Source organism: Oreochromis aureus, linkage group 8 (genome assembly GCF_013358895.1).
Source record: "Oreochromis aureus strain Israel breed Guangdong linkage group 8, ZZ_aureus, whole genome shotgun sequence".
Taxonomy (NCBI): domain Eukaryota; kingdom Metazoa; phylum Chordata; class Actinopteri; order Cichliformes; family Cichlidae; genus Oreochromis; species Oreochromis aureus.
This window is the reverse complement of record NC_052949.1, coordinates 18,232,752-18,259,028: the sequence shown is the minus strand read 5'-3', so window position 1 is coordinate 18,259,028 and position 26,277 is coordinate 18,232,752. Positions and strand designations below refer to the sequence as shown.

At 40.2% G+C, this 26,277-nt stretch overlaps 1 protein-coding gene across 1 annotated transcript in view; it reads left to right on the top strand.

Annotated features, from left to right (window-relative positions):
- The window catches only part of LOC116315015 (transient receptor potential cation channel subfamily M member 4-like), a 42,261-nt gene extending 16,891 nt beyond the window's left edge, over positions 1-25,370 (top strand). The window contains exons 5-28 of the mRNA XM_039616590.1: positions 4,351-4,520; positions 6,097-6,274; positions 6,429-6,493; positions 6,595-6,834; positions 11,681-11,783; positions 11,874-11,995; positions 12,183-12,476; positions 12,599-12,700; positions 12,810-12,938; positions 15,507-15,636; positions 18,708-18,853; positions 19,674-19,786; positions 19,875-19,991; positions 20,114-20,154; positions 20,296-20,528; positions 20,885-21,000; positions 21,302-21,434; positions 22,563-22,737; positions 22,901-23,066; positions 23,162-23,343; positions 23,661-23,793; positions 23,884-23,956; positions 24,694-24,787; positions 24,944-25,370. Of these exons, the coding sequence (XP_039472524.1) occupies positions 4,351-4,520; positions 6,097-6,274; positions 6,429-6,493; positions 6,595-6,834; positions 11,681-11,783; positions 11,874-11,995; positions 12,183-12,476; positions 12,599-12,700; positions 12,810-12,938; positions 15,507-15,636; positions 18,708-18,853; positions 19,674-19,786; positions 19,875-19,991; positions 20,114-20,154; positions 20,296-20,528; positions 20,885-21,000; positions 21,302-21,434; positions 22,563-22,737; positions 22,901-23,066; positions 23,162-23,343; positions 23,661-23,793; positions 23,884-23,956; positions 24,694-24,787; positions 24,944-24,975 (3,287 nt within the window). The 3' untranslated portion in view covers positions 24,976-25,370. The remainder of the gene's footprint in view (positions 1-4,350; positions 4,521-6,096; positions 6,275-6,428; positions 6,494-6,594; positions 6,835-11,680; positions 11,784-11,873; positions 11,996-12,182; positions 12,477-12,598; positions 12,701-12,809; positions 12,939-15,506; positions 15,637-18,707; positions 18,854-19,673; positions 19,787-19,874; positions 19,992-20,113; positions 20,155-20,295; positions 20,529-20,884; positions 21,001-21,301; positions 21,435-22,562; positions 22,738-22,900; positions 23,067-23,161; positions 23,344-23,660; positions 23,794-23,883; positions 23,957-24,693; positions 24,788-24,943) is intronic.
- Positions 25,371-26,277: the final 907 nt, after the last annotated feature.

The following is a 26,277-nucleotide window of genomic DNA, read 5'->3' as shown; positions in this document are numbered from 1 at the left end:
GCACAGTAATAGTCACCTGCACACACAGATATCCCCTAAAATAGCTAAAACTAAACACAAACTAAAAACTACTTCCGAAAACATTCAGCTTTGATATTAATGTGTTTTTGGGTTCATTGAGAACATGGTTGTTGTTCAATAATAAAATTATTCCTCAAAATACAACTTGCCTAATAATTCTGCACTCCTGTATGAGAGTAAGAAAGAAAAGTATATCTTTGTGTCCACCTTTCTCTGTTAATGCCCTACCTGGCCCCTGGCAAAAGCTTTGCTAGATCCGCCCCTGCACAGTTACCAGCTGTCAGCTAAATAAAAAAGGAGCTTGGTGTTTATTTCTCTCAGAAACAGTTCATAACTTCCTTCAACTCATTCATGTCACCTAAAAAAAAGGTAAACCTGTTTCTCCATCACCAGTTCAGCTCTGATGATTCAGTAAGGTCATCTCCTGGTTTCGACCACCCGCTTCTACAGCTGTGGCTCCAGCAAACATCAGCTGATACTAGAAATTAAAATCAAATGAATTCTAACAACAGCTGATCAAGCTTAAACGTGCTGCTGTTGTTTAGCGCGATAAACAAACAAGAGAGAAAAGCCGATCATTGATCAGTTTCATGACTGAAGTTTGAACAGGCGAGAGAATGACAGGGGAGGCTGTCATAAAGTTCAACATCAGTAACTTAGCGCGCACACAGCTGTATAGAAACTCCATCGTGCTAGCTACCACGCAGTACGAGTTATTATAACTGATTGTAAAAAGTCAGCACAACGAAAATAAACTACACCTAAACTCGGTTTATATCTGACCCAAATAGAGTGCAGGTCATAACTTCTTACCTGAAATTCAGTTCACCTCACGCTCCGACCGCCAGCCGCCTGCTTCTCCTGCCTTCGGTTTCCCTGATCCACGATCTACCACCGGTCGATCGGTGGTCGCAGATATTTGAAGTTTACTCGCCGCCTCGTTCCCCGCATGTTCTTTCTGACACACACGGTGGATAGCTGCCCTCGTTGTTGTAGCTCCGCGTCAGCGACTCACCAAACAACTCAGTTATTTTTTCCACATCGACCAGCATCTGGACAATCCACCGCCTTTCACTGTTTGTACCGTTATAAAAAAAACCCTCATCGGCTCATAAAAACGAAAAATAAGTCCAGCTATGACCCTGAGTCAAAAAGACAGCCAGCTCGGGTTAGCTAGCTACCTGTCTAGCTCTTTGCAGGCACCGAAAACATCAGAGCTAATATGGGATGTCTTGGTAACACGAGCAGATATTTGAAGTTTACATCTGGCCAATCCACCACCTTTCACTGTTTATACCGTTACTAAAATGAATAAATAAATAAATCATCGGTCCATATAAGCGAAAAAATAAGTCCAGCTAAAACACATACTGTCAGCGGCGACCGGGTGCTGACACGAGTTTCACCCGCCTCAATATAAGCCAAGCCTGGGTGCTTGATAGCTATATAATTTCACGAAGGGTCGCTAGCGGTGCTAGCTAACTATGCTAGCGGCACTAGCTAGCTAGCCGGCTATCAGCAACACATAAGAGAACTGCTGCTAAATAAACTACACCTAAACTCGGTTTATATCTGACCCAAATAGAGTGCAGGTCATAACTTCTTACCTGAAATTCAGTTCACCTCACGCTCCTGCCTTCGCTTTCCCTGATCCACGATTGACCTCCGCGTTAGCAAACACCGGTCGATCGGGCGGTCGCTGCATGTCCTTTCTGTCATACACGGTGGATAGCTGCCCACTGTTGTAGCTCCGGCGTTATAGCACCACCAAACAACTCAGTTATTTTTTCCACATCCAGCTGTAACTCCGATTCTGTGCGAGCATTTGCGAGATTGCCGGGAGGTGAAACGACAGAGAGAGTCCCTCGCTATCCATTTGCAGCCAAGGCGCGGCAGCTAGCTAGGTAGCCGGCTAGCTGTCAGGCAGGACCAACGTCGTCAGAGCACTGTCGCTAAATATGGGATGTCTTGATAAAACAAGCAGATATTTGAAGTTTACACACCTACATTCTCGCCTGAAAATATCTTAAAAGTTTATTTTGTGACCTAGAAACACGAATAAAAGACATATAAAACGTAAGTGGTGGCCGCCATTGTTCACTCTGTAGAGGCGTGCTATGAATTGTGGGATATGGAGTTTTCAACACAAGGATAAATCTTTCGGCTGTACTACTCCCGGTATACCACTAGAGAGAGCCAAGACACCACAAATGAAGTCTGTTTATTTGGCGCCAAAAGATGAATTGGCCTAAATTTGTACTAAAATATTAATATTTAAAAACTATAAAAGTCATAAACACCAAAAGTCACAACATAATAGTCCAGCTCCAGCCGCACAAAATGATCTAACATATGTAATCCTAATGTCAAAACTGTTTGGCAGAGGAGCGGGAAAATTTTCACTAAAATATTAATATTTTAAAACTATAAAATTCATAAACACCAAAAGTCATAGCACACCATTCCAGATCCGCCGCACAAAATGAGGTAACATATATGAAGCTTGTCTCAAAACTGCGGGCGTGATAGTTTCGTGTTTAGCTGGCTGCGGAAAATTTAGGCGGAAGATGGAGAATAATAATAATAATAATAAGAATAATAAATCCGACGAATAGTAATATGTGTGCCTCTTGGCATAGGCACACATAATAATAAGAATAATAAATCCGACGAATAGTAATATGTGTGCCTCTTGGCATAGGCACACATAATAAATAATATAAATAGTGCTAAAGAAAATACTAAAAATATATAGCAGCAGATGTGTGCAATTGTAATGCAGAGGTAGTCGTTTCCAGTCAGGAATGTGGAGAGTGTTTCCTTGTTGTGGTGTGTGTGTGTGTGTGTGTGTGTGTGTGGGGGGGGGTCCAGTCTGTCTTCCCATACTCCTGCCAGTCTGGTGGTTCTGCTGGCTGGGAGCCGGGAGGGAGAGAGTTCAGCAGTCTCACAGCCTGGTGGATGAAGCTGTTGGTGAGCCTGGTAGTGCGGGAGCGGAGACTTCTGTATCTTTTTCCGGAGGGCAGGAGGCTGAACAGACAGTCTTGTGGGGTGGGTTGCATCGTTGACAATTGTGATGGCTTTGCGGGTAAGGCGGGTGGTGTAGATGTCTTGCAGGGAGGGAGTGGTACACCAACTATCCTCTCAGCTGTTCTCACAATGCGCTGTAGAGCTTTTCTGTTATAGTCAGTGCAGCTACCGCCCCACACAGTGATGCAGCTGGAAAGGATGCTTTCAATGGTTCCTCTGTAGAATGTGGTCAGGATGGGTGGTGGAGCACTTGCCCGCTTGAGTTTGCGCAGGAAGTAGAGGCGCTGTTGTGCTTTCTTGGCCAGTGATGCTGTGTTGGTGGTCCAGGAGAGGTCCTCACTGATGTGCACCCCAGGAACTTGGTGCTGCTCACCTCTCCACCGCAGCGCCGTCGATGGTCAATGGGGGTGACAGGTGTGGTCTCTCTGGAAGTTGACAATAACCTCCTTGGTCTTGCTAACATTTAGCAGGAGGTTGTTGTCTCTGCACCACGTGGTCAGGAGCTCAACCTCTTTCCTGTAGTGGGTCTCATCGCCCTTGGTGATGAGCCCCACCAGCGTTGTGTCGTCCGCAAACTTCACAAGGTGGTTGGAGCTGTAGGTTGGTGTGCAGTCATGTGTCAGCAGGGTGAAGAGCAGAGGACTGAGCACACAGCCTTGTGGAGCCCCCGTGCTCAGGGTGATGCTGTTTGAGACCTTGCTGCCCACACGCACCGCTTGAGGCCTCTGGCTGAGGAAATCCAGCAGCCAGTTGCAGAGGGAGGTGCTGAGGCCCAGTCTGTCCAGTTTACAGATGAGCTGTTGTGGTATTATGGTGTTGAATGCTGAGCTGAAGTCTATGAATAGCATTCTCACATATGAGTCTTTCTTGTCCAGGTGAGTTAGGGCTGGGTGGAGGGCAGAGCAGATTGCATCTTCTGTGGATCGTTTTGCTCTGTATGCAAACTGGTATGGGTCCAGGGTGGGAGGCAGGGTGGATTTGATGTGTGACATGACTAGTCGTTCAAAGCACTTCATGATAATGGGTGTCAGTGCCACGGGGCGGTAGTCGTTGAAACAGGCTGGGGATGGTTTCTTTGGCACAGGTATGATGGTGGCAGTCTTGAAGCGTGATGGGACAGTGGCTTGCCTCAGGGAGATGTTAAAGATGTCTGTGAAGACATCCTTCAGCTCCTCTGCGCAGTCTTTCAGCACACTACCAGGGATGTTATCTGGACCCGCTGCTTTCCGGGCGTTGATGGTGATGGTGATACTTAGTATACAGGTTAAACCAGGAAATTTACCATCTACTTGTTTCTCTCAGGTGCATGGATCTTAACTACAGGTTTGCGTGAAGGTGTTGGCAGGTGTGTTGGACAGGCAGTAAGAGATCATGCAGCTGCAGCATCTTCAGTCTCCCTCAACAAGGTGGTAGCGTTGGGGATTGCTCCCTGGGGCCTTGTGAAAAAACGAGAGCAGCTGGTCAACCCTCAGGTAGTACAGACATTTACACGTTTAAACATGTGTTCACCTTTATTTTACAAAAAGCTCACTTAAAGATTTAATTTACATTTCTCATTTTAATTGATTTCTTAATTGCTTATAATTAGTGTAAATATACGTCCCAATTTTAAGATAAGTAAGACATTGTCTTGATGCATGCTCAGTCATCCAGGTAAGTAAATCCCAAAAAATTGATTCTGTTCATCTGGAAGTAAGGCTTTCAGCGGGAGAAACATTACGTCACACATCCAACTGTCTTCTTCAGTCTTAGATGACTGCAGGTTTCCCCAATCTTATAAACAGTACATGTGCATAATGACTGAAACTAGCACCACTGAAGAACAATAGTCTACAAGGTCAGTTCCTTGAACACAACCACTGATCATTGATCAATGCCCATAACTACCTTTCCAGTACACTATATTACTCTGTTTGTGTTGGGGGACCCGATTGTTGCGTTGGACCAATTTTGGGCAGTGTGTTTTGGATTTGAAAGCCATGGAGATGCGGTGTTTAGAGAAAATGCATTTCAACTGTCTCACTAAGGGTTTTCACTTAGACAGCAGTTGTCCTTCATCTCTGCTGGACCAGCTGGAACTTTCTTTAGGTGCCTTTCCAGCTTTGACAAATGTCCAGCTGGGATAAACACATTTACTCAGGGCCTTCTTGATATGATGTTCTTGTGATTGCGTAAGCAGCTTACCCAAAACTAGGAAGGGACCTAAAGAAAGCTCCAGCCAATCCAGGTGAGAAGGACAACTGCCGCCTAAGCAAAAACCCTTAGTGATTCTGTATATGTCAGGAGTATCGGAAGAGTTGAAACGCATTTTCTCCAAACACTGTGTCTCTGTAGCTTTAATACCCCAAAAAACGATGCGCCAAAAACCAGTCCACCCCAAGGGTCGGGTCATGACACAAACAGAGTAATAAAGTGGATGCTGTTAAGTGTCAGCAGGATTGCCATGATTTATACATCAGGGAAACTAAACAGCTTCTGGCTAAAGTGAATGGCACAACACAGAAGAGCTACCTCGCCAGGCCAAGACTCTTCCGTCTATTTAAACCTACAGGCCAATGCTGTGATTGCAGCCATTCCCCAACTCTCTCTAGATGGCACTCATGGCCACTGATTAATGGTCATTGATCAGTGCTAATGACAATATGCATATTAATGATCAAGAAACTGACCCAATGTTTATTCAGTGGTGTTAGTTTCAGCCATTATGCAAATGTACTGTTTATGATGTTGGGAAAACATGCCCTCAGCTGAGGCTGAAGAAGTCAGCTGGATTGGCAACGAAGTGTTTCTCCCCCTGAAAATGCTACATCCAGATGAACAGAATCAACTTTCTGGGTTAGTAAGATTATGTGAATTTTATCATTGAGTGCTCAAAGTAAGGCAAATCTATACTATGTACTTCATGTGTGTAGTCTTGGGACCAGGCTGTATTTGTATCTCCTATTAAAACACACAAAAAGGATCCAAAGGTTTCAGGCTTCTATTACACTGTAGAAAATTATCTTAATTAAAGAAACACTGTAATAACAGTTTTTTCTTCTTTTGCAGGGAAGTTTTCCAGCAAAGTACTATGTCCAAAACATTTCCCGGGACTCCTGCTACCTGGACAACAACTACCAGGCCTTCCTGCTGGTGGACGATGGGAGTGTGGGACGCAGAGGAGGAGAAACAGATTTCAGAGCCAGACTGGAGGAATACATTTCCCAGCAGCGCACAGGCATATGGGGTGAGAGATAGTACCATACTACGAGTACAATATTTTATTAAGATTTATAAGTTTATTATTCAGCTGAAGTTAAGTGAAATTTACTTGTGCTTAAGTTAGTAAAAACATTTTATCAAGATTGAAAAGTGTTAAAAATTGATGTATCTCTTTAAAGGAAGTGGCAGCATTGACATCCCTGTCCTTTGTATGCTGATATCAGGGGAAGCAGACATGCTGAAGGTACAGTCTCTGCTTTATGTGTTGATTATCACAAAAATGTTGTGACTTAGTATTTAAATTGTGGAAATGTTTCTTTTGATTGTTTTTGTAATGTCTTTCAGAGAATGGATCTCTCTTTGAAAAACTCCATCCCCTGGCTGGTTCTGGCTGGCTCAGGAGGCTTGGCTGATTTCCTGAGTGATGTCTTGGAGAACTTGTCTTCAGCTCCAGCTGTGCCGTCCTCTGGTGAAGGCAACAATGACACTCTTAAAGCTCCCAAGGTGGATCTTAAAGACAGAGTGGCAGAACGGTTTAAGAAGCATTTCTCTTCAGAAACACAGACCGACAAACTAATTGAACAGGTGAGTGCTGACAACAGAAACATTGCATTGGCTTTTAGTCTGCAGAAGAGTTGGAGGAAAGACTTTCTGCTTTCTGATCTTACTATCAGTGCGTCATGATCAAAATTCCAAATTTATTCACGTGATATTTTTTTGTGTAGTAATTTAAACATTTATTTCTGTCTCGGTTTGTCAAAGACTGTTGAAACTTCAGGCTGTTATTTGGTTCAGCATAGTGAAAAGAAAAAGTTAACTCACTCACAAGCTGTGATTATGGGTGTTTTTATAGAACCAAAGCATATATGTAGCATATATATGTATACATGCAATTGTTCAATAGCACTGGATCAAATATAGACCCAATACCCCTAAAAAGTAGTTTTACAATAAATTCTTGTATTAGTGTTGAGTGTGAATAAAAATGTGATTATTTTTTGAAACATGAAACAGGGTATTCAATTACAAAAATTATATAGCAGTATTCAGCTATTAGCTGAAAACTTGGATTAATTTGGCATGGCGTGCAGTGTGTTTTTAAAATATCTAGGGCAGGGGTCGGCAACCTGCGGCTCCGGAGCCGCATGCGGCTCTTTAGTCCTTTTAGTGCGGCTCCGCGTTGTTTGGGAAAATAACTTAGTTTTTTTAAGTAATTAGCTGAAGTGTATTTTATTTATGTTAGTTATTTTTTAACTTGTAGTTCTAAATTGGAAGATTATTGTGACATTGAAATATAAATATAAAATTATATTCTATTATTTTTTGATTGCTCAAAATAAGTGTCACACTTGCGGAAGCCGGTATACCCGCTGAAACGCCGTGCATTTATCGAGACTTTCAACCCCAGGTAAACCAATTATGGATCTTCAGATCCACATTATGTCAGCATCTATTCTCCACCGTGAACTATGTTAAAAACAAACACCGCTCACGCCTCACAGATGACAGCTTGCGTAAAGATGAAAGTGACTTCGTACAGCCCCGATTTGCAGACGCGGTGCGCAGAGGTTCAGGACTAGAAGTCTCATTGTAAACATACCACGGGAGACCCGACGATGTTTCCATGAACATGCTTTTCAGCATCTCTTTATTGACCACTTTTCACACACGGTTGCTGTACGCATACAGCCGGCTAGCTTTTCAGCTCACAGCCCGACACACACCAACACAACAGCAGAGAGAGCACAGACGTTTAGGCGGCGAGGCGTGATTGTGGGTGCCGATCAGGTGCGTCCTCCTCCCCACACATTAACCAGGTAAAATATATATTTAGGCAGAATTTTGCAAATATCTATTTTTCATTTTTCAGCAGCCATAGTGCTTTTTTTTTTCCAATTATTTTTTTAAAAGTCAGGTCAAGGCTCCAAAAGCCCAAAGGTGTTAGGTGATGGCTGTGTGTTGGCAGGAAAAGGACCCAAAGTGCAGACTCCAGAAACAGACGTGAACTCAAACAGCTTTATTGCTGAACTCAAAAGTGTAACAAAACTAAGAATACAAAATACACTTACGCAGACAGAACACACAGCTAGATAAGGGTAGATCACGACAATGACAAACTGAAACACAGGGCTTAAATACATAGAGGGAGCAATCAGGGAATGGGCAACAGGAGGGAAACACAGCTGGGGCAAATCAGGACTAACGAGACAAGGAAAGCAAAGCCAGACACATTAACATGAGACACGCACCTCCAAAGTAAAACAGGAAACATAACACAGAGACGCGAACTTGACAAGGGGATACAGCTGACAGGGGAGACAGAGCAACTAGAGAACATAGACATAAACCATAAGACAGAACTTAAGAAACCAGAGACTAGAAATGATAACAAACTCAAAACCTCTGGGTCGACCCAGGCATCCTAACAAAAGGAGATATAAGGGAGGCGGCTCACAACAGTTTTTGTTTGCTACATGGATCATTTTAGTTCAGCTGGGTGTCTTTTCTTTTGTTATATTTCTTTAAGAGTTCAAAATGTGTTAATTACATAAATAAAATGTAATTTTCTCTATAGCACTTCATGGATTTCATAAGCAACACACCTTAGTTGTTCACACAAAGCATAAAGGTAAAGAACAATATATACAGTGTTATCTTCATTTTAGATGTCAAAAAGTATTTGCGGCTCCCAGTGTTTTCTTTTGCGTGGAAATCGCGTCCACGTGGCTCTTTGGGTGTTAAAGGTTGCTGACCCCTGATCTAGGGAAACTGGAAAAGTGGAGGACAAAAAAGTAAGATGCCTAAAATTTATCAACAGAAGATCGGGAGGATCTGATAGTCATGTCCTTAAGAAATAAAAGTTTGGTTGATTCATCTGATTTTTATTTGAGCCTCAGAATAAATGGTATTAGTAGAAAGATGGCCAAGAAAAGGCTGAAGTATACCAAATTATACAAGAACTGGACTGAAAATTAATGACAACAGGTCTGATGGAATGATGTGTCCTAATATGAAAATTTTGATTGACGTATCAATTGAATTAAAGATGTATGGTGGAGGTCAGGAGAGAGGTGCAATAGTGAATGTCTGCAGCCATCTGTAAAACATGGTGGGCGCTGAGTCACAGTCACTTCTTTCCATGGTGTGCAGTGTACCCCTGTAAATGTTCAGGAAAGTGGACAGGTTTGACCATTGTACCTGACATTGATTATTTTCAATGAGCTTTTTAAATAACGGCGATATTTGTGCTTCTGCCCATTTCTTTACACTCTGAGAGAAAAATGTGAGTAGTAAAATACTGCTATTAATATTTGCCTTAACTAAGATGAGTGGTTCTATGTAGACCGTTCTTGACTTATCAGGTGTTGGCACCCTGTTCCAGGACATGTGTTCAAGAATCGCTGATTTTAGGAATAAGCTGTGAGGCTGAAAACTCAGACTTTCATGTACAAGAACAGCTGATCAGACTGAACATACTCAGAGTTTATTGAACTAAGTTAAGCGCATGCATGAGATTACACAGAAATTACTGATGGACTGTGATATTTGTTGTTCAGTCAACAACGTACTGAATAATAAGAATAATAAGAATAAGAATAACTTTATTTATCCCGAGGGAAATTCTTTTGTCATGTACATGCTCAAAGCAGCAGGACAGACTGTGGAGTAGATCTGCCCTCAAGTTTGTTTCTTATTAAACAAAAAACTGTTTGCTAAAGTTTATGATCAGTCAATAATAATACTAACAACAACAACAACAGCAACGGCAACAGAAACAACAAAGGCAATAATAATAGTGATAAAGAATTCTGTTATTCAAGACTGAACTGCTTAAAGACACAAACTCTTCGTTAATGTTGCCATCCATCCATCCATCCATCCATTTTCTTCCGCTTATCCAGGGCCAGGTCGTGGGGGCAGCAGCCCAAGCAGTTAAGCCCAGACCTCCCTCTCCCCAGCCACCTCCTCCAGCTTATCCGGAGAAGCACCAAGGCGTTCCCAGGCCAGCCGAGAGATATAATCTCTCCAGCGTGTCCTGGGTCTGCCCCGAGAGCCTCCTCCCCTCCTCGTTAATGTTGCAATATAAGCATTTACATTCTGATTTAATATTAGCCTTCACTGATAGATTGTCACTTCAAGACAGTCACCTTTCACAATTAACTAAAAAAAAGACCAAAGAAAAGAAAAATGCAGGGCAGCTTTCCTAGTCTTTAATGAAGTTTTATTATAAAATGGAAACACATTATAAACGTATCAGAATGAAACATTTTAAATAGGGAATAGGTATACAGATCTTGTAGGGACACAATAAGCCACTATGAACAGATCTGTCTGTGAAAGTTCTAGGTCATCCAGGTCATCGTAGTCTAAGGAGCTTGGAAAGAAAAGCTTCTGGACTTCTTTGAGTTGCTTGAAAATGTTTCACCTCTCATCTGAGAAGCTTCTTCAGTTCTAGGGTCAAATGGTGCAGAGTCCCAGATTTAAACCCTGTGGGAGTATCCCCCCTAAGAGTGACAAAAGGGACCCCTAATGATCCTCTACCTAATCACATGAGCCAAGGTGTGAAAATGGGTGTAGGTCACAATCAGCCAAGGTTTCGGGTGGCTCATTGTGAAACCTAGCCCCACCCTATCATCTGATTTTCTGAGGTCAGATGGCCCAGGATGTGAGTGGGCATTAAGGTGTCTGGGAAGGGGCATTCCCACAGGGTTTAAATCTGGGACTCTCCACCATTTGACCCTAGAACTCAAGAAGCTTCTTGGATGAGAGGTGAAAGGTCTTCAAGCAAGTTAAAGAAGTCCAGTCCAGATCTAGATGTGATAAGCTGGGAAGTGAACAAAGCCGAAGTGGATCTGGTCTGGTCATAAACTGTACTTAACAGTTTTTTATTTAATAAAAAATTGAATTTGGGACAATTAATTCCAGAATCTTTTGCTTTAACTATCACAGGTCCATAGTAAACTGTATTGACCTGTTTCTTGACTATCATCACTTTCTGTCCCTGTCTGGTTAAACCCGAATAATTAAATTGAAAAATCTAATGTGAATTTAGGATTCCAGCTTCTAATCAACAAGTAAAGTTGGCTAAAGACTATATAATAATAGACATTTTATATTGAATATATCAAAATTTAATCTTGTCTATGATTACAACATTAAAATGGAAGCTCAGAGTTTTGGCAAACTTAGAGTTAGTTTTTAAATTCACTTTAAAGTATTAGAATAAGTGTTGATTAGTCATCAGTCATACTGGGAACTGATTTGAGTCATAATTTCATTTTTATTCTGCCTAATCAGAACACAGACGCTCTGCAGTGAAGGATATCAGTTTAATAAAAAAAACAACAAGTCTTTTCTTTAATCTTTTTCTAAAACATTTTGTGATCATGTCTCTGTCATTCCTGTTCCCTTTTCCATCTTCTGTCTCCAGGCTTTGAGCATTTACCAGAACAGACATTTGATTACAGTCTACCACGGAGAGCACGAGAGTCCAAATGACTTTGACACAGTCCTGCTTAAAACACTTGTGGGAGGTATGTAAGTAGGCTGTAATTTTGCAAAAGAGTCATAACATTAACTTTTAATCCATATTTTAATTTTTATGTTATGTTTGTGTTTTCCAGCAAGTAAGCAGCAATCATCAGCTGAGGCCAATCCTTATACTGATGAGCTGAAACTAGCAGTAACGTGGAACAGGGTTGACATTGCCAAGACTGAACTCTTCAATGGAGACATCCAGTGGAAGGTGAGGAGGGAAAAAGATATCACGCAGATGTTGCACTGAAAGAAGAATTCATACAAAACATTACATTATACAGCCTATTTAAACACTTTTGACTGAAAAACTGTTTAATTCTGATTTTTAGAAAAATATTTAGCTTAAAAAATGTTGACCTGTCTTAAAACATGATCTTCTTCCTCCAATTAAACAGTATGAAGATTTGGAGGACTCAATGACAGATGCGCTGATCAATGACAAGCCCCAGTTTGTTCGGCTTTTCATTGAGAATGGTTTGAACATCCTGGAGTACCTCACTTATGGCAGGCTGGAAACCCTCTATCGCTCTGTGCCAGATGGGAGCTTACTATATCAAATGCTACAGCGCTGCCTAGCAGAGCGGCTGGAAGTGGAGCGTTCCTCACCATCAGAACAACAGAATTCATCCTCAAAAGTGGCGGCAGATAACAATCAGAGCGGACCAGTGAAGGAGGTCACCCTTTTTGAGGTGAGTTTTGTAGTCAAAGATATTCTGTCCTTTTTCATTAATTAGGCTTAAATAGATTCATTATGAATGTGAAGAAAACCTGATACTTTTGTGCTTATTGTCCCACCCACATGTTTCCTCAGGTGTCAGGGGTCCTGGAGCTGTTAATGGGTGATGTCTGCCAGCCTTTCTACTACAACACTTTGGGGTTACAGTTCACTTCATCCAAAAGGACAGCTCTGAAGGTACTCTGAACTTTTCAGAATATGCACACAGTGTGTACTTGTGGTTATAGCATTTCTTTTTTTAAATTATTGATGTGATAATAAGTATTCTTTTCTTCATTTATCAAAGCGTGCCAGTAAGGTTCTGCGTGGACGTTGCATGTATCAAGACCTGCGCTGCCCCCATCCCTGGGCTTCACTCTTCCTCTGGGCTGTACTGCAAAACCGCAGGGAGATGGCCCTTTATTTCTGGGAGATGGTAAAAGCTCTGAGACAAACTGCAAAAAGTATTTTACTTGTGTTCAGCTGGTTTGAAATCTCCAATAATCAAAATACATCCATCCATCCATTCGCTTCCGCTTATCCTTTCCAGGGTCGCGGGGGGTGCTGGAGCCTATCCCAGCTGTCATAGGGCGAGAGGCGGGGTACAAAATACAAAATACAAAATACAAAACACAGGGTGGGCCATTTATACGGATACACCGTAATAACATGGGAATGGTTGGTGATACTAAAGTCCTGTTTGTGGCACATTAGTATATGTGAGGGGGCAAACTCCTCAAGATGGGTGGTGACCATGGTGGCCATTTAGAAGTCGGCCATCTTGGATACAACTTTTTTTTTCAATAGGAAGGGGACCATGTGACACATCAAACTTATTGGTAATGTCACGAGAAAAACAATGGTGTGCTTGGTTTCAACGTAACTTTATTCTTTCATGAGTTATTTACAAGTTTCTGACCACTCATAAAATGTGTTCACTGTGCTGCCCATTGTGTTGGATTGTCAATGCAACCCTCTTCTCCCACTCTTCACACACTGATAGCAACACCGCAGGAGAAATGCCAGCACAGGCATCCAGTATCCGTAGTTTCAGGTGCTGCACATCTCGTATCTTCACACCATAGACAATTGCCTTCAGATGACCCCAAAGATAAAACTCTAAGGGGGTCAGATCGGGAGACCTTGGGGGCCATTCAACTGGCCCACAATGACCAATCCACTTTCCAGGAAACTGTTCATCTAGGAATGCTCGGACCTGGCACCCATGATGTGGTGGTGCACCATCTTGCTGGAAAAACTCAGGGAACGTGCGGCTTCAGTGCATAAAGAGGGAAACACATCATCATGTAGCAATTTCAAATATCCAGTGGCCTTGAGGTTTCCATTGATGAAGAATGGACCCACTATCGTTGTACCCCATATACCACACCAAACCATCACCTTTGTTGGTCCAACAGTCTTGGAGGGATCTATCCAATGTGGGTTAGTGTCAGACCAATAGCGGTGGTTTTGTTTGTTAACTTCACCATTCACATAAAAGTTTGCCTCATCACTGAACAAAATCTTCTGTGTGAACTGAGGGTCCTGTTCCAATTTTTGTTTTGCCCATTCTGCAAATTCTGTGCGCCGATCTGGGTCATCCTCGTTGAGATGCTGCAGTAGCTGGAGTTTGTAAGGGTGCCATTTGTGAGTAGCTAATATCCGCCGAAGGGATGTTCGACTAATGCCACTCTCCAGTGACATGCGGCGAGTGCTACGCTGTGGGCTCTTGTTGAATGAAGCTAGGACAGCCACTGACGTTTCTTCATTAGTAACAGTTTTCTTGCCTCCACATTTTGGCAAATCCAACACTGAACCAGTTTCACAAAACGTAGCAAGCAGTTTGCTAACTGTAGCATGGGAGATGGGTGGTCTCGTAGGGTGTCTTGTATTGAAATCTGCTGCAATGACCCGGTTACTGCGTTCACCAGATATCAACACGATTTCGATCCGCTCCTCACGTGTTAACCTCTTCGACATGTCAATGGTTGTGAACAAAGAGAAACTTGTAAATAACTCATGAAAGAATAAAGTTATGTTGAAACCAAGCACACCATTGTTTTTCTTGTGACATTACCAATAAGTTTGATGTGTCACATGGCCCTCTTCCTATTGAAAAAACAAAAGTTGTATCCAAGATGGCCGAATTCTAAATGGCCACCATGGTCACCACCCATCTTGAAGAGTTTGCCCCCTCACATATACTAATGTGCCACAAACAGGACTTTAATATCACCAACCATTCCCATTTTATTACAGTGTATCCATATAAATGGCCCAACCTGTAGTTAAGGAGTGGCGCTTTTCCTGAAGAAAAAACAGAATTAAAAAAATCTTCTTATACTGATTTATATACTACAGAGTCCTCGGTGTATGAATGGATGAATAGATAGTTATTTGAATAAAATCATCAATTATCAGGTGAAATGAAGCGACACTGGACATTTGTGAGGATGAGGTGCAGCTAGGTGCTCGTGGTAACATGTCAAAGTTGTTGGAGTCAGTTAATTACAATATATTGTTAATCATTATTATATGATGTAAGCGTTGATTATGTTAAATGTATATCACAATGTTAAATCTTAACCTATAAGTAAATTATTACTATATAACAATCAAATTCAATTGTGATTGTGCATTTTAACATGCTACATTTAAGCATTTAAATTTAGTTAGTGGCAAGCCCAGGGCTTTAAGTAGGATTTAAGTGGGCTTCTACTTAAAGTTTCTATCCAGCTTGCAGTAGATCTTGTTAAAAAGCAGCATCTGAACTAAAAATATAAAATACACATATATAGTACCTTTAAGTAAATTCCAATTATCACCAGCTTAGACTTCATGCAGCAAGTAAATGTGTTAATGGCTCTCTGTGTCTGCATTACCACTCAGACTACTTCAAAAGAAAGAACTGAGATAATGAAACAGACCATATTAGATACAATAAATTTACTTTTTGCACCCGTTTCTTTGCAGAAAGTATATAATTGCCCTCTTTCCTTTCCAGGCAGGTGAGGCAGTCCTGAGTGCTCTTGGTGGCTGTAAAATACTCAGAGAACTGTCCAAACTTGACGAAGAGACTGAAACCAAACTCTCTATGAAAGAACTGGCCCAGAAGTTTGAGAACCTGGCACATGGTGTGATTATTTGTTATCTAGTTTTGTAAAAGTTTTATTACACCTTTGAATTTTTCTTTTAACATCTGTAGCAAAACCTATCTAACTCTTTACACAGCAGTAACTAATAATTTAATTGCAGTCTTCCCGAATGAGCTGTAACTAAGATTAAGGATAAAATTCCTCCACTGTTGTCTTCTTTAACCCAGAGTGACTCCCACAGAGGTTGATTATCTTGTCAATGGTTTTACATTCCTAGGAAATGGCTTCTCAAAAATCTTTAAGCTCTGTGTTTAGTGTGATGCTCTGTAAAATCCCTCCATAAAGCTCTTACTATTCATGAGTTATTGAAGAAAATAAGACCAACTCCTGATTTCTTTTCAGCACTGTAGCCACACTGACAAAGAGTCACAGATACCAATACCAGCCTTTCTATTATCTCAAAAATTCTTGAAAGGGTAATTGTAAAACAGTTAGCTGATCATCTGCAAAGCAATACTTTATTTCAAGATAGCTGTTCTATCCATCGGCTGGTGCAGAGCCCCAGTTGCCTCGGGACTGGGCAACCCACCGCACATGCTTCGCCTAGGAGCTTGGAAAGAAAAGCATCTCGACTTTTTTAAGTTTCTCGAAGACGATTCACCTCTCATCCAAGAAGCTTCTTCAGTTTTAAGAACAATTGTTTGAGGCCCAGCCCTACTGGGAGTGTCCCTAGGAGGGTTGTTGACCCACTATTGATCATCTGTGAAATCCCATGAGATAAGGTGTGAAAACAGGTACGGCTCGATAGTGACCCACACCTGTGTCTCTAAGGGCGTGTCCCTAAAAGAAACGTCCGGTTGATCTGGGACTCTCCACCAATAGCTCTTAGAACTGAAAAGCTTCTTTGACAAGAGGTGAAATCTGTCCCCAGAATTAAGGGATGTCATGCCTGGACTAGCTGCAGTCTTCACACTATGCTTTTGCCTTTATATTTGATTTGGAGAGACACAAGAGGATATCCATGAATGTCCCCGTCCACATATAAATCCATACACCAGTTAATTGCAGGCCAAGAGTAAGAAACAAAACTAAACACAGAAATAGACAAATAGCATACACTTTGGTATCAAAATGAATACCTTAGTAAAAGTGACTGTATATACCAGAAACAAAGGAAATTCCAAGAGGAAGCCTCCAAAGTTTGATTCTGTTCATCTGGACGTAGCGTTTTCAGTGGGAGAAACGTTTTGTCACTCATCCAAGTGACTTCTTCAGTCTCAGCTGACTGCAGGTTTCCCCAATCTTATAAACAGAGCTACTTCGTTAGGCCAGGACTCCGTAGTCTATTTACCCCCACACTTTTCAGTGATGAGGATGTACACATCCTGGACAGGGAGGAACGCTGGTTTGAGCGCGGAGTCAAGGAGGCCATTTACGTGAAAAGGGAAAGACCATCTTTCAATCGAGAAGGGGGTCTAAGGGTACATCTTTCACCATCTTGCAATGCTGTGATTGCAGCCCTTCCCACTCTCTGTGAATGGTTCTCGTGGCCATTGATCAGTGGGCTTTGATCAATGAGCTTTGATCAGTGGGCTTTGATCAGTGGTTGTCGATCAATGGTCATGAGAATTTGCATAATTATGATGAAGGAACTGACCTCACAGCCCATTGTTCCTTCAGTGGGCTGGTTTCAGTCATTATGCAAATGCACTGTTTATAAGATTGGGGAAACCTGCAGTCAGCTGAGACTGAAGAAGTCACTTGGATCAGTGACGAAACGTTTCTCCCACTGAAAACTCTACGTCCAGATGAACAGAATCAAGCTTGGGAGATTTACTTACCTGGATGATTGAGCATGAATCAAGACGTTCCAAGAGGAAGGAGCTGCAAATTTGGCTGCTCTTTTGTAAAGTAAAAACTAAGTTTCAAAAAAAACCTTTCAATTATTGCTGAATCAGAAGTGTGAATGAGACTGAGTCGTCTACTTGTATTGTGATACTAACTCATTCTCATAGGTTTAAAAGACTAAAAGTGTGAAAGCCTTCTCATAAATATGATGTGACTGTTTAACAGTGCATGGGGGAAGCTCTATGTCAGTAGTATTACCAGAAAAGGATTTTATTGTCTCAAATAATGAAAGGGGTTTTGGAGATTGTTTCAAGGCTCCATAAGAACATGATCAGCTTTGGCTTTTCTAATGGCGACTGAGCATGTATTGCACAGCTGCCTGAAAAGCAGCTAATTAGTATGCAGGTTAGTTCTCCTGGCTTTTGCCAATGACACATTTCACTCACAAAGTAGCTTAATTAGATCAGGAGAAAACGAGCAGAATTTTTTTTTCATGTCTCGTTTGCAATCATCCATGTCTTCTTCTTGAGAATTCAAATGTTTCTGACTGATTTTCACTGATATCCAGATAATACCCAGCTTTATCAATCCATGAAGCTAGATGACACAGTAATTAGTTTCAGGAATGTCTTATAAACAAAAAGACCTGGATGATGCCTAATTTCCTGCAACTAAATTCAGACAAAAGAGAGGTTACTGTTCTCGGCCCTAAAAATCTTAAAAACATGGTGTCTAACCAGCTCCTTAGTCCTGAATGGCATTGCCGGGGCCTCCAGTAACAATGTGACAATCTTTTTTTTTTTTTTTTTTTTTTTACCAGCGTATTAGACAAATATGCAGGACTAATTTCTTGCATTTGCACAGTATCTCTAAAGTTAGAAACATCTTTTCTGAAAAACAGATACTGAAAAACTAGTTCATGCATTTATTACCCCTATGTTGGGCTATTGTAATTCATTACTATTAAGTTGTCCTAAAAACCTTTCAGATGAGTACTAACCAGGGACTAGAGAAAGAGAGGCCATGCCTCTCATATTAGGTTCTTCATTGGCTGCCTGTTAAATCCAGAATTAAATCCCCCTCCTCACATACTTGAGCTTGAAAAAATAGGTCTTGTCATTTCTCAAAGATTTCAGAGTGCTTGCTCACAGGGAGTTGCAAATTGAGGTTTACCATACAACACAAAGCACCTTTAGGTGACTTGTAAACTGACACTATAGAAATAAACTTGAATGTCATGTCTTTTGTCCACTTTACCTCAGATATCTTCAGCTCTTGCTATCGGAGTAATGAACACCGATCCTTCACCCTGCTAATTAGGAAGTCTCCTGTCTGGGGTCACAGCACCTGTCTTCAGATGGGTGTGAGTGCTGATGCTCGGCTTTTCTTCAGTAATGATGGCGTACAGGTGTGTTAGATTTTTAACCTCTCTCATTCATGTGATTTTTCTCCCCCTGTCCTGCACGGCAGTTAAGGAATCAGAACTGTTGTCTGAAGGCCAAAAAATGGCAAACAATTTTCAGAGAAAGAAAAAAAACCCTCTGCTTTAACGCCTGTTGGAATAAAAAACAGCAGAAAAACTAGAGCAACAACCAAAATATGCATGAATAAAAATGACAGGCCTGTTCTACGTCTACCCAGGGCTTGTTTAAGAGGCTATGTTTTAAACATCTTGAGATGTATTATAACCTGTTGGCTAAGAAGTAGTGGTGAAAGTTAAACAGATCTAGTCCTCTATCCCTGGTCCTCTGTAATGTTTTTAACCTAATATGCTGTTTTTTTCCTGCCAAGACTGACGTCATCTACAGGATTTCCTCTCTCATCCCAGCCCCGTTAACATAATTTCCAGTAGTACATGGGCATTCAATCTGAATTTGTATCAAATGTTCATTTTAAACATATAAGTAACAAATGTTAATAAACATAAAAACACAATCCAAAAAAGCTGTCATATTTGCATGAAAAAATATTGAACATTTTCTGTTTATTAACACTTACTTATTTAGGTCATTGTATAAAACAGCTTTGATTATACAATCAAATCTATAAATATACATTATCATTGAATGAGACCATGTAATACACAACAGTACAGTCATTTGAATTATAAATTAATTCAGTACTAAGTAAAAATGGCAGGATGCTTCAAAAAATAACACATCCTAACTTCATGTTGAGCCGGTGAGCTGCTGTTGATGGATAAGGACTGCTTTTCTGTCCTCTTCCAGTCTCTGCTGTCCCAGATCTGGTGGGGTGATATGAAGAGGAAAACAGAGGTCTGGAAGCTCCTGCTCACTTTCTTCTGCCCCATCCTCTGCTACACCAATCTGATCTCTTTCAGGTAAAATTCTTTTTTTTTTTTTCAGATGAAAGGCTTGGAATTTTATTTGATATTTTTTTAAACCTTTGCTACATATTTTACCTAATAGAAAACAAGATAATCAGTTGGAAGAGGAGGAGGGAATTCCTAATGAGGATGGGCCAGACCAGGACACTAACAGTCTCTATGGGACCACCGTCTTCTCTTTCGCTGACATCAAACACCAGTAATATTTCTACTTGCACTCTTCAGTGTTAATCTGTAGAACATCAGTTTGTTGTTTTTATGTTATTGATTTGCATTAGCTAAAGTCTAACAATTAAATCAATTTTATTTTTCTTACACCAGTGACGTTGACTCAGAAGTTCACAGGAGTGGTACCATTAAAGGTGAGTCCTGTTTAAAGAGTCATCTTTGAATAAGTGTTGTCACTCACTACAAGAAGAAAGTCTGACTAAAGAAATGATTCTTGTCACCACATGCTGTCATTTTACTCACCTTCCAATCTGTGTTTATAATCTTTGATACAGGCGTACCTTACCGACCACCACAGCGTCCATTCATAGTGTCACGCTGGTGTCAGTTCTGGTTTGCACCTGTCACCTCATTTCTGGGCAACGTCCTGATGTACTTCCTGTTTCTCTTGCTTTTCGCCTACGTGCTGTTGGTGGATTTTGAGCCCCCACCACCCTCAGGCCCAGGTGCTGCTGAGTGTGTGTTTTACTTCTGGGTGTTCACCCTCGTTTGTGAGGAGATACGACAGGTGAGTTAAGAGACACATCTAATTTTGGTAGCTATAGAAAATGTAAAGGGAAGAACTGAACACAATAACTGAACTATCGCCAAAGTGCTATTGCAATACTGTGGTTAACATGCTCCTGTGTCACAAAAAAATATTACATTTTAATGTTTGTTACTGATTTCATATAACTTAACAAATGCACTGAAGATTAAAAGAAATCACATAAATTCAAATCTTATTCCTGTTGCATTTTTACTTGGTCTTTAAAATGATAACAGTGCATGGAGAGTGGTTTTCTGTATTTGGATACATGTCACCTATTTATAGTTTGGTATAGCTTTTTTCCACTTGTTTTAACTTTTATCTTCTCCTTCAAGACAATTTTTTTGGGGACGATGACTTGGCGTCAAAGGTTCAGACTCTACATTAAGGATGTATGGAATAAATGTGACCTCACTGCCATCAGCCTGTTCATAATAGGACTAATCTGCAGGTATGGACAAGAAATAAAAAATAATAAATGTCAATACTAGATTATTGAAAAAAAAAAAACTTTCCACAATGTTATTTTTGAATGAAGCTTTGTCATTGCAAATTGTAACATTTATAAAAGTGCTGTCCTTTGTTTGTGTCTATGGATGTAGCGTGGCATAAATAATTTCCTTTCATCTTCCACTGGACTTTTAGGCACTTAAATTTAAAATATTTTCTCCTTTAAAAAACAAATTTTAAAGGTTTGCCACCAGGTGCTGCTGCTACCTCACTGATTCAGCTTTACTGTGCTTGTGTTTCAGGATGTTCCACTGGTCACATGAATTTGGCCGGGATATGCTTTGTTTGGACTACATGGTGTTCACCCTTCGTCTCATTCACATTTTTGCCATTCACAAGCAGTTGGGGCCAAAAATCATCATTGTAGGAAAGATGGTGAGAAAATTACCATCAGTTTATGGGGCGCCATTTGTAAAGTGAAACATGCTGAAATTAACGGCAACATTTTTAACATAGCTCAAAACCTTACAAAAACATTTTTTTTCGAGTAATTTTTTACATTTCCAAAAACATTTGTAACTTTTCATATTCAAAACACAATTTTAAATATTAAATCTAAATGTTAAATCTAAGTGTTGAATGTTAAATCTAAATGTTAAATATTAAATCTAAATGTTAAATATTAAATCTAAATATTATATTTAAATCTAAATGTTAAATCTGAGTATTATATTTAAATCTAAATGTTACAGGAAACTAAATATTTAGCTAACATGCAAATTTATTGTACGGATCAACGGAAATACCAAAATCAAAGCTTTACGAAATCCTCTGGTGCAAAAGTGTGCGGTAGTGGTCACATTGTGTCTGCTCTCCCCTGACGGTCACTTCTCAATGCTATGAGCTGCTTCACTTCTTACCTACGAGGATGTCCAGCGATTTATCTGGACTTGTGCTGCAGCGATTGTGAAGCGGAGACTGCAGCTGCTGAGAGTCCACTACTGCTGAACCTTTGGATGGCCGACAAAATGGATCTTCCAATGTTTTCAGCTAAACCGCTGGACGTGCTGGTAGGCAAGAAGTGAAGCAACTCATGGCGTTGAGAAGTGACCATCAGGGGAGAGCAGGCACAATCTGACCACTACCGGCACACTTTTGCACCTGAGGTTGTCGTAACGCTTTAATTTTGGTATTTCCGTTGATCCGTACAATAAATTTGCATGTTAGCTAAATATTTAGTTTCCTGTAACATTTAGATTTAACATTTAACATTTAGATTTAAATATAATGTTTAGATTTAACATTTAACATTTAGATTTAACATTTAAAATTGTGTTTTAAATATGTAAAGTTACAAATATTTTACAAAATGTTGTAAAAAATGACTCAAAAAAACATGTTTTTGTAAGGTCTTGAGCTAAATGTGGAAAAATGTTACAGTTAATTTCAGCATGTTTCACTTTACAAACGGCGCCCTGTATCAGTTGGCATTACAACTGCGGTACACTCATTATGTTTACATATATAATAGCAACAACAAGATCACAATTTCCTCTTGTTTAGATGAAGGATATCTTCTTCTTCCTCTTCTTCCTGGGCGTGTGGCTCATGGCGTATGGAGTTGCCAATCAGGCTCTGATCTACACCTACGATCCAAACCCGAATCGCATTTTTCGGAGAGTTTTCTACAGGCCATACTTGCACATCTTTGGACAGATCCCTGTGGAAGAGATGGATGGTACAAGTGTTTGTGCAACTGGCATAAAAATAAGAAAATCTGTGTTAAAGCTGAAATTTCTTTTAAAATGCTGCACTTTCCTGGAACCTACTTTCATCACAGAAATTTGAAATTGAGTGTTATTATAATTTTAACCATTTCTTACCTTTCCAATTTATTGCAGTGGGTAAGGACTGGGATATCACTTGTACACACAATGTGACTTTGATTGAGAGCGGTGAAGAGCCGTGTAGAAATCATGAGAGTAACTGGCTGGTAGTGATTCTGCTAGTCGTATATCTCCTGGTCACCAACATCCTGCTCATCAACCTGCTTATTGCCATGTTTAGGTAAAGAACAAGTCTTTTATTATATCTGAGGATGCATTCACAAACTGAATGGTTTGACTTGACTCAGTGGCTCTGATCTGCTTGTATCCACACAGCTACACTTTCTCTAAAGTGCAGGAACACAGTGACATCTACTGGAAGTTCCAGCGTTACAACCTGATTGTTGAGTACCACTCCCGTCCTTCTTTGGCTCCTCCTTTCATTATCATCTCACACATCAACCTCTTTATCAAGAGGGTCATCCGCAAAGTTCCCTCTGTAAAGATCCACCACTTTGGTCAGTATTGGATCAGGGGTGTTACTCTAATAAGTTTTTGTTACTTACCTCCAAAAAATCAAACGCTGAGTGAGGAATCTACACATGATTAGAATTAGGTAATTTCTTAAATGTCTTCTAAATTTTATTTGGTAATTGTGGGTTTTGGTTAAACAGTGTCTGCCTTGTTATCACTCAGTTACTAACTGAAAATGGCAGTGCCGAGTTAAAAGAATAGGCTTTTTGTTTACTTGCTCACTGACCTCAGTTTAGCAGCGATGAAAGCATGAAAACTGAGTTGAAAGGTAATCATTTCAACCCTTGGTCTTTACTATCAGTGTTAGACTTGGAACCAAAGGCAGCAAACAGATTATCAACATGGGAAACGATTCAGAAGGAAGACTTCCTGACTGCTCAAAACAAGATCCAGAAAAGCAGCGACTCAGAAAGACTGAAACGGATGTCTGCCAAGTGAGCACACCTTCATCCTCCACTGTAGCAGCATTATTTATTACTTTGTGACTCCATCATTCTGAAGTAAACGTATCTTTGTTTATATAGGGTAGATGGTGTGCTTAAACATCTGAGTGAAAGCAGAGACTTTGAACACAGGCTACGGTCTTTGGAGAATCAGGTAAAACTGAAGCTCCAACTTATCATTTTGTACCCTTTGATTCATTCATGATACATACGTGGAGCTGCTGTGAAAGAACATGTCTGCAGAGTTAAACTATTCTATATAAAGGTTAAAGCACTTCATAGCAGGTGGCAGTTGGCACATTACATTAAGAGGAAGTTGAAAAATAGGGAAAATCCCTACTGTACAGCAAAAAGACAGTTTCAGGTTGGATAATGTGAAGTTGTTTCCCGGCTGATGTAAGAGTTATTTTATGTGATGGTAAGTAATTCTTTAGTAAGTACTTTCATGGTTTGGAGAATGTCACATGAAAGAAACAGAGGCAGAACTTAAACTAACCACCTTAGTGCAATCAGTGGTATAAATGAATGCATGTGGAAAGAAATTGTGTAGGCAATACTATCTAGCGCAGAAAAGAAAACCAATTTCTAACCAAATTCTAAAAAAATGTGTCTGAGAGAGGAGAGCCATTCAAGAACTGAACTGAGGGCTTTTATGTAGCACTGGCAAACAGGGGAAAGGCTTTGCCACTGTCACTGCTTGGAAACAGGCCACAATAACTTCTCCAATGCCTACAGATGAGACCTGCCACATAACAGGTTGAAAGGAAAGGATGTAATGAGTTGTCAGAGAGATAAAAAAAAACTAATTTTTTCCTAAGTGATTTTTCTTGAGGTTTAAAAATGGCTATTCTCTCAGATAAAGCTTTATGTTATTCTGCTCTTTATTTCCAGATGGATTATTGCTCTAGTGCCCTCAGCTGGGTTGTGGATACTTTAGCACAAGGAAGCACATTCAAACCTCCTCGCCCCCCACCTGCATCACGAGGTACTTGTGATTACAAAACAACCTGCAATATTCCAATATTGCTTTCAATACAAACTCAGCTAGCCTAATCTCATTTTAAAAATATTTATATTACATTTTGTTTGTGCTAAAATTGGTCCCTCTCACTTTTATTATTTTATCTGTTCTTCTACACAGACGTGTTACCCTCCCCTTCCAGCTCAACTTGATTCAATTATGCTTTAAATCAAGGAGAACACCTTCACTTCATTCAAGTTCAAGAAAAAACACAAAAGGAGCACGCTCCCTTTTGACAACGTTAGTTGCAGTCTGCCACCATGAGCCTCACTGAACTGTTACCAATGCTTACAAAGCAAAAAAATAAAAAAAGTATTTAGCCAATGCAATGTAATATATATATATATGTGTGTGTGTGTGTGTGTGTGTGTGTGTGTGTGTGTGTGTGTGTGTGTGTGTGTGTGTGTGTGTGTGTGTGTGTGTGCATTAAGTTAGGAAATGACATGACATCTTCATTGCTTTAGTTTTAAAGACACTCTTGGAATTTTAAAAAGTATTCTGATGTAATCTGTAATAATGTCTAATAAAAGTTAGATTATGAGCATCACAATACTTTTTTTCAGTTCAGTTACACTTTAAATATATGAATTGTATTGGTATGCCTGCATTCTTGTTCTTTAAATATAAAGTTTTCATACCTAATAATAAATGAATGTTTACTAGAAATGCAAAATAATAAACCTATTTCAACAATGTTTAAGCATTTAATTAGTAATAATAACTAGCCTGGCTGCAGGCGTATCATTGGATGTCAGTAGCAGTTGCTAAAAGGCAGGGTTTGTTTCTTTTGGACACACACGGGGTTGCTGTATACTTCTATTTGTAGCCTAGTTCGAACCTAATTAGCTACTGGGTCCTGTTATACATTTACAGTTATGTGAAAGGGACAATGCACACCCTTTAAACCTAAGGTTTTACCTATCAGCACATGACACATCCCCAATTTCAAAAAAGTGTATAAAATGTAAATAAACTATGCAATGATTTGATGTCTTGGTTAGTTATAGACCAATGTCCAATCTCCTCCTTATCTCAAGCATTCTTGAAATAGTGGTAAAACAGCTACAGCAAGTAATCATTTGCCGAGCAATTATAAATATGAAGTTTAACTTGGGTTTCAAAATTCGTCACAATAAAGAAAAGGCATTGGTGAAGGATAAAAATCATCTGGCTTTTTGAGTGAGCACAGCGCAGACACATACCTAATAGGCTCTCTACAGAATGCATTGTATTTTTGAGCTCCAGTAACATTCAGAGAACACAAGCTTGAGCATGTTTAGCTGTCTGTCTGCTTCAGTGGTGTTTAAATGTGTTACTGAAGGTATTCACTTTCACCCCATAAGATACCAGTGAGTGATAAGGGGATGAGGAAGTATTGCAAAAAATATTAACCCAGCTCAGACTCCAAGGCAGTGGAGTTTGTTCTACTGACTGGCTCTTCCTGTTTTCATAGT